A 14,101-nucleotide genomic window follows, 5' to 3' on the forward strand; every position below is an offset into this window, starting at 1 on the left:
ATAACTTTTTTGTGGGTCGTCTATACTGAATGCGCATTAATCGATATCGGGTTTTTGTGAGGACATATTTTTTTGACGCACATGTGAGATGGTGAACGGGGCAGGAGTTTATTTTTTCATTTGTTTATGTGTATTAAAACTGTATGTCAAGGAGGTAGTGTTTATTATTACGTCATATATGACCTCCCTGTAATAGATTAGTTACGTACTGAGATCCCAAAATGTATACCAGCTGAAGTCATGGAAGTACAGTGTGTGTGTGTGTGTGTGTGTGTGTGATTTTGATTTTTAACGTAGCTTTAACAATTTTTCAGTGACAGTTTGTAGTGATGTCTAGCACTGGGGCATCATGCCGCAGATTTGTTGTTGTTGTTGTTGTTGTGGAGTTTAACGCCATTTTTCAGCACACGATAGGCTATACATGGCGGCCAGTATTAATGGTGGAGAAAGAACCCGGGAAAACCCCGGAAAGAACCACCGACCCACGAGAAGCTACTGGCAAGGTTTCTCACATACCCACATTGGCTGAATCCGAGACTCGAACCGGCACAGACAGGTGAGATGGCAGTGATCCGTAACAGAGAGCGCTTTAGACCACTCGGTCACTCTGGGCCCCCATCATGCCGCAGACATGTAGCATGATGTCCCACCCAATCACGTTATCCTGACACCAGGCCGACCAGTCCTAACACTAACCTCTTAATGCTGAGCGCCAAGCGAGGCAGATATTAGTACCATTTTTGTAAGTCTTTGGTATGACTCGACCGGGGGTCGAACCCATGACCTCCCGCATCCGAGGTGGACGCTCTAACCACTAGGCCACCGGAGCAGTCCATGGAAGTACATATGAACATATTTCCCCAAGGAATGGTTATGAATAAACCATGATACGGTCGTGTAATTATCTGTACGGAACACGGTCGGTAAACCCATAGGCTCTGTATAAGACTATACAACATTCTTCGGGAATATATGTCGAGTTGTATCGGCACTGTTTCACGTTGTGAATACATAAATAACACGTAGAAAAGGCTGTGTTAAACAAGAAAATAACATTAGATTTCCATTTGGTAGCTAATACATACATGTATGGGCATTTTGGCATAATATCATTACAGTTTACTATAGCGTGTTATTCAGCAGCTGTATACATTCACAACATGATATTGACATGCAAAGGCTGCTCACGTGACAAATTTGCTCTAATTACTAAGCACATACAACATTGTAAACAAGGGGAAAACACATATCTTCTTCGCAAGCCAAGGCTCCGATGTGTTAACCCAATTTTACATCGTTGCAGATCGATCAGATATTTCAGTGCTTTATCCTGTCGACACCTATCGGATGTCATGAGTTGTCTACCTTAGTATGTAATGCCAACCAATCTGTACCGTGTAACAGCAGTACATTGTACATGAGCCAAAAATGGTGGAGCCAATCGACTTCAAAAGGATACTTTCTAAATTTAGCATCGAAAGTATGACAACGTACCAGAGAGAAGCCATTACGTGTGTATTAGAGGTAAAGGATGTTTATGTACAAACACGGACCGGCAGTGGAAAATTAATTGTGAGTCCATTCTATTTGTGTGTTACCCATTTCTCGATCATGTATGAATAGTGTTCAAATTTGAACATCCTGATTTTGATTGGATGCGGTGGTCTGCCGTCGCATCCAATAAAATTCACTGGCCCGAAGCACTGAAATTTCTAATCTATCCGCCAAAGTGTAGATAAGGTTAACATATGGGAACATTGATTATGCGAAGATGGGGGCATATGTAAGGAAAATTAGAATCTGGCGCTTGTACTTAAATCTAATTTGTTTAAAATAGACCATAACAGCACTGTGCCCGGCTTCCGCCATATTGTTTTCGGACAAAGCACCGAGACGCATAGTAACACGTAGAAATTCACGACATATAGTCAAAAATAAAGTTGTTTTTATGTGCATTTCCCTCACTATGTAATCTTTTGATATATTCAACTATAATATATGAGTGTGTACAATAATAATTTTGTACATGTTATTTCTTTGTCATCCTTTTGTATTGTTTTCAAATCTACGTTCAGCGAAACTGTGTGTGTGTGTGTGTGTCCCAAATGAATGTGTTGAAACCAATAATATTCATTTGTATCTACTTTGTTACCTTTTCAGTTAGTTTTTGTGTGTAAAATGTGTATCATTTTAAGGGTCGTTGTCATCATTAGGGACAGAAATTTTTATTGCTATTTCCATCAATACATGCAAAAAATTTAATTGGATATATCTTTTAATTAAGGAAATGTATTATCCACGTTGTATAAATATAATCAACCAGTACTGCTCTTTTGAACACCATAACTCTAATGAACATAATTCATTCTTATATATTCTAAACTGTCATTCAAAATTACGAGTTGTTTGTAAAACAGACATTAAAATAAAAACATAAATTTTCTCTCCTCTTTTCTTAACTTTGTTACCGATTAACTCATTAGAAGCAGAAAAGGTAAATACAATCATTAAATCATAATACCAAAAAAAAAAAAAATAACATTGATGCATTGTTTTTAAATATATGGAATATATATATGCAACATTTCTAGATTATACATGCATAATATCACATCAACTAAGCAGAGTGTAATTTTATGCACTAAACAAAATATAAGAAATAGTCACTTTCCTACATACACCCTGCTCTATTTAAAACATTAATAACATATAAGAATACTTCATCAACATTTTTAATGGGGGGTGGGGGGTGGGGCTGACAGTTTCCTTGGAATTTTCATCTAAAAATATTTAGGGTATATCTATCGGTGATGAAATGCAAGGAATTTGTGTATTATACTGTTCTAGAAAGATTCATCAAAACTGATGATCTGTTTTATACAGTCTGCAGGCTTAACCCCCACTGTAACTAAATATTGGAATGTACATCCATATTCAGATTAACAAAATGTAATGCCTGGTACATGGTTTTCAGTAAGAACAATAATACGAACAATAACACGGAAAAGAACACTGAACGCCATTACACCGGTTCGCCGTGTCCGAATGGCTATTTTTAGAAACTGATATCACTGTGTGTGACGTTTCACAGAGGTAAGAAGTACAAGCGCCGAAAGTACCTACACATTATATAATTAACAGGAGATGTAGCATTAAAGAGACACATCCTTTAGTAAAGATTTTCCCACTTTGTAGAAAATGTAGATATATTATAGAGGACGTTATACTGGAATGTGAGAGATTAGGAAAAGAATGGAGAAACACTAAGAAAACACCTTACAGAACAAATATGGTCTGTTTAATGGAAAACAAAGGTTATACGCAAATAATGTAACAGATAAAGAAATATACAGAGATCTAATACAATATATAATGCAATGAAAATGTGGAAAGAAATAATATAAATAATTATAATTCACTCGATCCGGGCTATTAAACCGAGGCCCATGATCACGTAACAGTATGTATGTATGTATGTGTGTGTGTGTGTGTGTGTGCGCGCGCGCGCGCACGCGCGTGCATGCATGCATGTATCTATGATGTATGTATACTTACTGTCGGCGGTTTTGCCCTTGTTGCTCCTCAAAAATATACTGGCGGTCAAGTATAGCCTATCATATTCTGAAAAATAGCATTAAACCCTCAAACCAAAACAAAACCAAGCTAGTCTTACGAATCCGGGGAAAGGAAAGCATCATAAATAAAAACAATGGAAAGAAGTATACAGTTGTGCCATTTTTTTTATATATTAGTTAAATTACAATGAATTATATTCTTATTGAATAGCGTTATTAGGAAAGGTTAGTTTGCAAAAAATAAAAGTTGCTGATCAATAATAAACATGACTGAATATACATGATACGTTATAAAAAATTAAAAAAATAAAAAACCCAAAATGTCCTGATTTTATCAACTAAGGGGGAGTTGCTTGGTCAGTTATAACTCGTCAAAAAATGATTGTGTTTGTGCTAATATAATCAAAACAAGAACTTACGGGAAGCCATAATATCTGCCCAGCAATTAATTTTGAGTAATACAAAAGTCAGTCTTCTGTTGATACTGATTTTTTTTATTGTACAGTTTAATTGCTTTTTAATCGTTACACCACCAGGAGAGTAACACCCTTGCTATTGTTGTTTTTATCTGTCAATAAACAAGTTCCCAGTTCCCATCGAAGAAATGTTGATACATGACCCCTCCCCTCTCTCTCACACACAACTAATTGCCCAAAGAATGTGGGTTAAATTTTTAAGAAAGGTCTCCCAGGAGATGAAGAGATTTTTACATTTTATTTTGACGCAAATATTCGTGATTGCAGTCTTGTACTAGAAACTGAATTGGCAACAACACCGTCATAATTGGCAGGAATACACAAACTGTCCAAGAAACCTAAGAAATCTGCACTCAAATCTTCAAGTGTTTCCTAACCTGAATATCATTGTAATGGCATATTCCTTTTAGCGTTCAATTACATGTAATTTCCTAACCTTTTATTTAAACCACATGCAAAATCCACAATCAATAACAAAATTCAAAGTGCACTTACATCAAAAGTAACATTACACAAACATGGTCACTAAAATCGCCTCAAATTAATTTTCTCTGGATGGTCTATTCTGACCAATTTATGCTTGCCGATGTCTTTGTTTTGATTGGCCGCCTACTGTTGATTTTAGGCTTTCTCATTGTTAAATAATCTGGTATCCCGGACCGTCTTTACTCATTACGAAAAGGAAAGAAGCCTAGCGAAGACGGTCCGAGTAGTAGACTACACGTACAAAGCACGCGTCAATCATGTGTGGTGCATGAAAAAAGTGCGAATATCATTGTAAGTCATTTACATTCCTATCAACTGAGCGCACACTAAACTGAGAGTGGGCCGTTTGATGGTACATGTAGACAACCTATATACGGTACACCTTTATAATTAAAGGTTACATGTACAAGTCGTACTTTCGCGTCCTTTACTCAAGCAAGGAAAGAGCGGTTAACCAATCGATATTATATTCTCACATTATGATTATATGTATATGTGTAGTAGAGATGCCAGTCGAGGAGGTGGTGTTCATTATTTAAATCGTTATGATCTTTTGTAAGTTGTTGAGCGTTGAACTCATAATAATCTAAGGATCGCGGGTTCAAAACCCGCCCGAGTAATCCTAAGTAGGCTGACTAGGTGCGTCCTAGGGAGAGGCACTAAGCTCGTTTATTTTTCGCGGCATGTTAAGGTCAACGATACGCTAAGAAGTACCGTTAAAAGCACAACATACAAATATATATATATATATATATATATATATATATATATATATATATATATATATATATATATATATATATATAATTATTATTATTATTAATTTATGCTATGTCGTAAACCATCAAACCAAACTTACCTCCCATACATAAGACTATTTAGGTAAAAGCTCTTCTTAGACGTAGGAAATTGATTCATGGTACTAATTAAGCTCTCCCATAGTTAAACTACGGAGCATCATGCTATTAAAAATTCAAAAACTTAAGACATTTCCTGGATGCAAGCTTCATGGTAGAGAAAAGCATAGGAATCGCGGCATATTTGAGATTTTCACATGTTTTCAATTACGCACCAAAGAGCCAGGTGCTAATTTCAGCTACGAGTTTTCCAAACTCATGTATGTAAATGGTTTGAAATTCGAGCATAAAAAACATTTTCTGTATTGAAACTAGATAAGCTCTCAAAAGATTCATTTTAATAAAAAAAATTGTCTCCATTATTAACCAATCCTGGCCAGCCAGACCCATATACTCCATTTTATGTTTACCAATTTCTAGACTGGTTGCCATTCATCCATATTTTAGTACCGGAAGTCCAATGAACTTCTTACGTCTAAACCTTAGCCCCGTTTCAAGAACCAACGTAGGTTTGCGCTATTTCGCAATGTCGTTTCTTTATCCTAGCACAAGATGAAACCTAATTAGACTTTTTCAAATCGTTTTTCAACTCTAAAGCATCACATAAAATAGATTTTTCCGCTTCTTAATTTTTATGTTTACTCACATCAGTGTATATTATTTCAAACTGCATTTACTGCCTCTTTAAATATGAGTACTTCTGGACACTGATATAACGTACTATATAAAGTGTAATTTTCTACCGTAATGATGGACGGAATTTCTGTAAAAATTAGTGATTTAACATCTTTCTTGTTTATATATATATATATATATATATATATATATATATATATATATATATATATATATATATATATAAGCGAAAAACTAAAACAAAATTACGCCAATGCCTGTTTACGTGTTACTCTTTTACTGAGAACGTGTAAAAGTATGTTTCAAAACATTTATTTTAGAGAAAGACGCGTTATATGGTATATATCGGAACGTTAAGGATCATCTAAAATAACTCGCTGAGTGATTTTTGTGCTCCACTAACATATTTACGAAACAACCTTGCACTTACACTTGCCATAAAGTAACGTACAAATATGTAAGGGAAACTTACGAAAAGACTACGTAATTCTCACTAGTGAAACGCCCATAACCACGTACGAAAGAACTGAAGAAAGTTTTGGTAGGGCGTTATTTTGTTAAAAGGTGGCCAGGGATACCAGTTTAACCGAATGAGGCTTTAACAATGCTGCGGAACACTTATTTTTTTAGGCTGAAAAAGTTCTTTATCATGAATAAACACATGTGGGTTGTGTATTTCAGTCTAACGCACAATTTTTTTCTTATTCTTGAATATATTAACATAGGTTCTATGGGAAATGGATTAGTGGCCCGATCCTGTTACCACTGACACGTAACATACTTGGCTATTCTGGGATAAGAATAACGAAAACTTTAAGGGCGGACTCTTTATGTTTTTTTTTTTGTGCTTCATCATTTATCGTAGAATGTAAAACACGCGAGGAAGTAGACTTTTAACGTTTATTTTATATAATTGGACAACACAAGCTGGGCATGCGCAGTAACTACTTGAGAAAGTGTACACGTTTGATTGTTTGCATACGCGTGTATCAAAAACAACCTCCTCGAAACCTGTCTTCCCTGCATCCGCATGTTTTTTTTTTGAGTAACAGTTGTTTTAGATTTTCAAAAACATGAACGGAAAACTTAAACTATGACGATAATGCCATCACCACCAGAAAAGTGACACCTTTAACTCACCATTTATAAACAATGTATTGGGCACATTGTGTACAGATGGAGAAAGCAAAGAATATATGTTTTGAATCAGTCGGTGCTTTGTGAGATAGCAATACTCTAGAAAAAGGTCTGGTGACACATTACATAGGGCACAGTAGAGATACATTTGCATTGAGAATGGATCTAGAACATGTCATTTTACCACACTGAACCGAAATGGGTGTGGTAAATGTACAATTAAAGTACACTTGAGGTCCACTGAAAATAACGATAGTCAGTACCAATACTACTAGCTCTACTAGAACTAGTGTGCTTCTTATTTCTTTCTAAAGTCCGTACGGTAACGTCATTTGTTCTCAGCTTAAGCTGGCATCGAAAAGGGTTTTAAATAATTATTGACCGCTGTCATCGACATATTACCGTGCATTTTGAAAGCAATGTCCAATTAATCTGAACGCAACATCTCATTAATTCGAACGCAATATCTCATAATTCGAAAGCAATATCCCATTAACTTGGAAGATTCATTCTTTTCCTGCATAAACATGTTTGTACTCGGAATGAAATACTTTCGAAAAAAATGGTGGTGGGGTGGTGCGGGGGACAGCAAACGGGTATAAAATAAATCTCCCGAGTTTATGGAAAGCAGTTTGATAAAAAGAGAAGAAAACGGTTGCAAAAGGAAGCATGTATATGCTGATTTCGAGAACACTGAAATACGTTTCATTTGAGTGTTGGAACTTTCAAGTAATGAAATAATTAAGTAAAAAATGTTTTATTTCTAGTTAATCTACACTAGCTTCAACATGCCATGACATTTGGTCAGTATCCCAAAAAGGTAAATAAACACATGAACAAGTGAACCAGTAAAAGGACTGACACGTCATCAGTCTTTTCATGTACCGTACACACATGACTGTTGCACTTTCGCCAAATAATCATCATAGTTTCTTTGGTGCACCTTCAACGGAATAAACAGGGCGGTACGTAAAATGGTGTTTTTAAGACCAACATGTCTATATTTTACCTCATTAATTGATGATTAAACATTCTACTATATAGATTGCAGTCAGTGGTCTTGTTTCTTTTATTAAGGCGTTAATATTTCGCTTAAAATATCAAACCACACGGGCTAAATTCTGTTGGTAGTGACGGTCATGGTAGCCAAGTTCAAACTCGGAACATCTAGCTCCACGTCAACTTCCGGTAAACATCGTTCGTCAGAGTGCCGACTATTGTACCGTATTCTACAGCTCTCTGACAACCTTCTACTTGATGGAACAGTTCTCGTTCACACCGAAAACCTGCTCCTTTCCTATGATATGGTGAATCATCAGCCTGCTCCATGAATACAAATGAACAACTTGAACTTGAACCGTCTGTCTGTGCATCCAGTTTAAGTCGTTCAGTCCTTCAAGGTCAAACTTGGTATGGATCGTAGGCCATCAGACGATGTAGCCGCTGCCAAAAAGAAAGAATACATTTTTTATTACTTTACTATTTTACCGTAAGATGACGTATAGGAAAGGGTCGGGTCCTTTATCTAGGAAACTTATTGACGTTCAAAAGAAAGTTCCGCAATGAAAAACCGCAGGCGACAACACAAAGAAAAGACTTAACTGATGTAACTATTATAAAACTTTTCTATAAAAAAAAAAGAAAGTCATTAGTTCGGGAATAGGATGGATGTATCCACACCCGTATTTGTGTATTTTCGCACACACTCGCCGAAAATTATGTCGATGACGTAAAATATCTCAGCAGAAAAGATATAATTGGCTGTAGGAGCTGGTACGTAAAAGGAAAGAAATCGAACTTTAAAAGTTTAATATTTAACACAAAATATGACTGCACCTGGAACGAAACCTGTGTTTTCGATGTGTTTCAGCATCCGACTCCAGACTGTAGCTGGAAAACTCTTCCAAATCTTTCAGAGTAGTTCTTTATGAATTGAAATAACACTTTGAACAAGAATCGCTCCATGTGCTGAATTTTCTAGTATACTTTAATTTCAAATTAGTACTTCTTGCCGTACTATATATAATATATATATATATATATATATATATATATATATATATATATATATATATATATATATATATTTGTGTGTGTGTGTGTGTTTTACTTACGTCTTCAAAAGTTGTAGCTTCATTTGTTTTCTTATTTTCGGGAATTCCAATTATGCTCTGTTGTTGTTCAATAAGAGTACACAGGCTGATGGACACGTTCGGTAAGGCATCCGGTCCGATCAATAAGGCGCCACCCTGCGGAAATATTTATACAGTTTATCACAATACTTACAAAGATCAATAAAAAAGTAGTACAGGTCCGTTTCTGCTTTCAAAGAAATCCACATGACCCTCTCGTCTATGAAAAATGATTGATTATACTAAATGTGCACGCCATACAGATTTTCATATCTATTTTATCTGGTTTAAAAAAAAACATAGTAAACAAGCAAAGAATAAACGATACAACGCTAATTCCTGGGTGGTAAATACCATTTAATGCCCATTACCTGGGTGGTAAATACCGTTTAATGCCCATTACCTGCTCATTGCTTACGGTACTACCCAATTACCTCCAAATTACAAATGCGTATTGACATTTTTTTAAACAATTTAAAATGTATTGTAGTAAATCATTAAAGATATTTTATAAGTGGTTTATTATTCAATACTTCAAGTTGTAAAAGTAGTTCCAGGATGGGTCTGCGATACAGAAATTGTCGATGTGCGATAAGGAATCACAGACTGCATAGCTGCATCGAACGCCAGATCGCCCAAGTGAGATTAAATGGATATGTAATAAATGCACCAAGTAAAATCAACTGTTACATTGCCCAAAGAATGATTCGTAAGGTAAACTTTGACACTAAGTTTACAATGTCCAATACCTTGTTTAGAATTTGCATTGCTCTCTGAATTGTTCTAGCAGTTCCAATGAAGTCCAGAGTTAAATCAACACCTCCTTCGCACGTGCTTCTCGTTTTTTCCACCAGGCTCTGTTCATGCTCATCAGCTGACCAGCAAATGACGTCATTACAAACTTTTTCTGCAGCCATAAGCCTTTCGATTGAACTATCCGCTATGAAAACATTGACTTGTCCCGTTGAATGAGCTAGCACCAATGGTGCATATTCCGCAGCTATTCTTCCAGTTTGGTTTGCTCCGACGATCAACACCGTCGTACTTGCTGAAACAAAATATAATATATAAAAAGAGAATATTCCAAACTTACAAAAAAGTAGCAGAACGAAGTCCAAGATAAAAAATTACAGGAAAATTCGATTGAAATATGCTATTCATCCCGGAGACCATTTATGGCGCCTAATCCTATTTTCGGACATCAGAAGTATTTATTTTACTTTTAAAAATGCGCTTTCACCTTATTACGATTTGTATATTCATCAAAGACAGTCTGACAAATGGACACTTTAAAATAATGTAAACGTTCATGTCTTACATTTCCGTTCTTCGTGGTTCTCAATGTGCCGTTTGGCAGCCAAGAGGGCATCAAAAGCCACAGCAACATGTTTTTCTGAGTCTTCACACGTATTCATGGTGACGACAGAGTCCATGCTTGGCGTTAAAAGTTTGACCCCATTTTGGTTCGCATTTCCTCCGAGATATGAATTATCAATCTTATTATCGAGGTCTGTGACGGTCATGGTTTACTGAAATAAAAAAAATATATCTCAATGTACCGTTAATATCGTGCTAAATATATGAACCAATCGTTGTATCTGTATAAATACTATCAACGTATTGAAACTGAATGGTCACCGGTATTACCAATGAATAATACCAACATTACACGGGCGTCAATTCAAAACTGAATTTGACTGTTTTGGATATCGTCTATATTTGGTGAAAAAATTAACGAAATGTACATGGTATATTCCAATGGCAGTTTATTAACTTTTTTAATTAAAAATCTGCTTCTAATTACCATAATCTTGGTATTACTAGAGTTACAGTTAATTAGAGTGTATATTATAAACTGTGCTCATTAGAGTTTTGTTTTTGTGGGTTTTAACGTCACTTTTAACACATTATTCGCTATATCATGACGAGGAAGTGCCAGTTAAGCGCCCTTCCAAAGGACACGCTGAGATAGTCGTCCATTTCCAGTCTGGGCGGATATCGAACCGGCTATCCTTAGATGACGAGTATGTTGCTCCAGCAATGAAACCACAGATCCTCCTCGAACCCAACCAATACAACCAAAATACATGGTATAAAGACCAATAAAAGTCAAAATTCATCAGAAAATGAAAATTGCAATAAAAAGCAAGAGGATTGATAAAATTAAAAACAGATCAACAACTGCTTTTACGATAAACGTTTTATTTACATTAACATCAGTTCATCCCTACAAGTGATAAGAATAATAAAGTATTTGTTGTTGTTTGTAAGCTTATTAATTCTATCTACTTATTAGTCCACGAGTACTGGGATTATGCGGTAGTGTTTCTGTACATGATTTTGGATATTGTTACATTACTCCAACAATTTGTGTTCATTGTTCCTGTCTGTTGATAATAATAGAACCAACGAAAATCACAAGCACATTCAGGTGGTACTAGTCCGAAAATGTCTTGATAATGATGAGCGATATAAGGGTATGATAGCATTATTCATAAAGTGGGGGCATTGTGTACGTTTTAGACGCATCGCGGGAAGTCGCGCGTCTCTTGAGCAACTTTCAGTTGAAGGATCCTTTTGACGATATAAACAAAACACTTCCGGATGAAATCCTATGTCTGACGAATTGTAAAGCTACAATAAATTTTACAAAGTCAATCCTGTGCAACTTTAAATTTGGTTGTTACATACAACTGTTACCAAATAAAGTTAAGTATCTAAAATGTACGCTGGTGTTGTTCCGGACAGATTTGTAGCCAGTGAAAAGTCACATTTAACCATTAAGTCACATCAGATTCTAAGATCATCCATCAGTATCACGTTTTGGGTATTGATTTATCGCACTAAGGTAATACACATGATCTACAAATGCTAAATATACTCTCCTGTATGGTACTAATATACCAATGTATGTGAGTGACATCTAATATTTACGATTATTAGTATGCCCTTTTCGTAACGTCAATAAAATGATTCTAACGAAAACACTTTTCCACATACCATTAGGCGCGTTTATGGACATTTATTTACATTCACGACGTGTAAAACACACGATGTAAAACCGTCAGCTACATGTAGCATTTTCAAGACAACACGAAATAAAATTGGTTTTAATAACACACGCTCTTCCATTATTTTATAAATTTGAATAAAACAAATCTTACCTTATTTCGCTTAGCAAGAGTTTAAACCGATCCGAACTTGTCGATTTGTCTGTTGCAACAGGTGCTGTTCCGTTGAGTCAGGCCGTTTTATTCATACAAAAGCATGCACCGATCACGTGTTGTGCATATGGGACAAAGCGAACTTCTTTGTGGGCTTTCTGAATCAATCGAATGCACAGTAAATGGAAAGCAGGTCGATCGAAGAGCTAGTCAAATGCGTGGGAACTGTGTATGCCTTGAAATAACATACGACACTTGTTATCTGGTCAAGATTTTAGTTTTACCTTTTGTTTGGCAACTACATGTCTATGCAGCAGTGTTGTGTCACGTGACTTCCCAGTAATAAGGAAGATAAGTTATATATCGATCTGCTGTATGTATAGGTGTTGAAGTCAAGGACGTACACTGGAAAATATTTACAGATGATGTTAGTCATGAAGAACACATGATCATTTGGTGTTAGAAAGGATAAACATATAATGATCTGGCAGTAAGACGGTCCGTAAATCCACACTAGGCTATATAACTACTATACAAATTAGCACACTTTTATGTTCATTTAGTGCAGAGGTGGGCAAACTTGCCAGTGCAAGTACCGCATACACAAATTTACACCTTGTCGCGGGCCGCATAGTTAATTAAATAAAATAATTAATATTTGAAAGAGCAAAACAAAAAAACAAAAGGGTTTTTCTAAGTAACATCTAATTAATTTTCAGTTGTTAATATGTTGTTAATATTTGAAAACTTAAAACTTAAACTTCAAAAGAAGCACATTTATTTGATAAACAGAGTAACATAAACAGAGTTAGTGCGAATGATGACTTGTTCCTAGACCGCATGAAAACCTTTGGCGGGCCGCATGCGGGCCGTATTTTGCCCACCCCTGATTTAGTCAAATCAGAAATGATCAGGCTACTGTCGTAATTTGTATGTATTTAAATTCAGTCTTAAATTTTGTAGAAGAATAAAAATGAATAAGATTACAAAAGGTGTTAAATGCTTTTCACGTTTCTATGAAATGTTTCCCACATTTCGTTTTTGGAGTATTCTTACTTTCTTTATGTATCTTTCCAAACATTTATTCCGAAGGCAAAATGTTCTGTATCGTACATGTATGTCTGGAGTAGTTGTTGTTGTTGTTGTAGGGTTTAACGCCATTTTTCAGCACACGATAGGCTATACATGGCGGCCAGTATTAATGGTGGAGGAAGAACCCTGAAAAACCCAGGGAAGAACCACCGACCCACGAGAAGCTACTGGCAGGCTTTCCCACGTACCCACGCTAGCCGAATGTCTGGAGTAACAATTGAGTGATTGCTCTAATGCATCATTAAATGAAAGGTTTGTTGAAACTACGAACTCCACAGTAGTATCGCTATCCCTCTATATATTGGAGGCACGTTTATTGTCATCATCCAAAATGTGCATACTTCTCAATTTATAGCAATTAAGAAGTCTATAAGACCGGCATGTTTAATGTATTACATTTTAATGTCTAAGCTTGGCCTGTACAACATATTTACTGCATGCAAAATAAATATCGGACAAAATCTACCCGATTACAGAAAATTACCCCGTGTATCACAAGAACACATTGTGATTTTCCTGGATGGATAGAGACGTGAAATGTGTATG

The 14,101-nt window shown here is 35.8% G+C and overlaps 1 protein-coding gene across 1 annotated transcript; it reads right to left on the reverse strand.

Annotated features, from left to right (window-relative positions):
* Nucleotides 1-7,908: 7,908 nt before the first annotated feature.
* Nucleotides 7,909-12,707, reverse strand: LOC149785581 (uncharacterized). Its single transcript, XM_089979375.1, has 5 exons — nt 12,464-12,707; nt 10,618-10,828; nt 10,049-10,347; nt 9,282-9,416; nt 7,909-8,610 (listed from the first exon to the last, which is right to left on the reverse strand). The coding sequence occupies exons 2-5, from the start codon at nt 10,820-10,822 to the stop codon at nt 8,569-8,571; spliced, it is 681 nt and encodes a 226-aa protein (XP_089835501.1). The 5' UTR covers nt 10,823-10,828; nt 12,464-12,707; the 3' UTR covers nt 7,909-8,568.
* Between the last annotated feature and the right edge of the window lie 1,394 nt (nt 12,708-14,101).

The sequence above is a fragment of the Sinohyriopsis cumingii genome, chromosome 13 (genome assembly GCF_028554795.1).
Source record: "Sinohyriopsis cumingii isolate HCF-2022 chromosome 13, ASM2855479v2, whole genome shotgun sequence".
Classification (NCBI taxonomy): Eukaryota; Metazoa; Mollusca; class Bivalvia; order Unionida; family Unionidae; genus Sinohyriopsis; species Sinohyriopsis cumingii.

Bases quoted from the DNA above. Each gene is read 5' to 3' on its own strand.
- LOC149785581 (XM_089979375.1), bottom strand. From the start codon at position 10,822: ATGACCGTCACAGACCTCGATAATAAGATTGATAATTCATATCTCGGA. The intron at 10,348-10,617 runs GTAAGACATGAA...ATTTTGTTTCAG, and splicing joins GAACCACGAAGAACGGAAAT to CAAGTACGACGGTGTTGATC. The intron at 9,417-10,048 runs GTATTGGACATT...ATATTTCCGCAG, and splicing joins CAATGCAAATTCTAAACAAG to GGTGGCGCCTTATTGATCGG.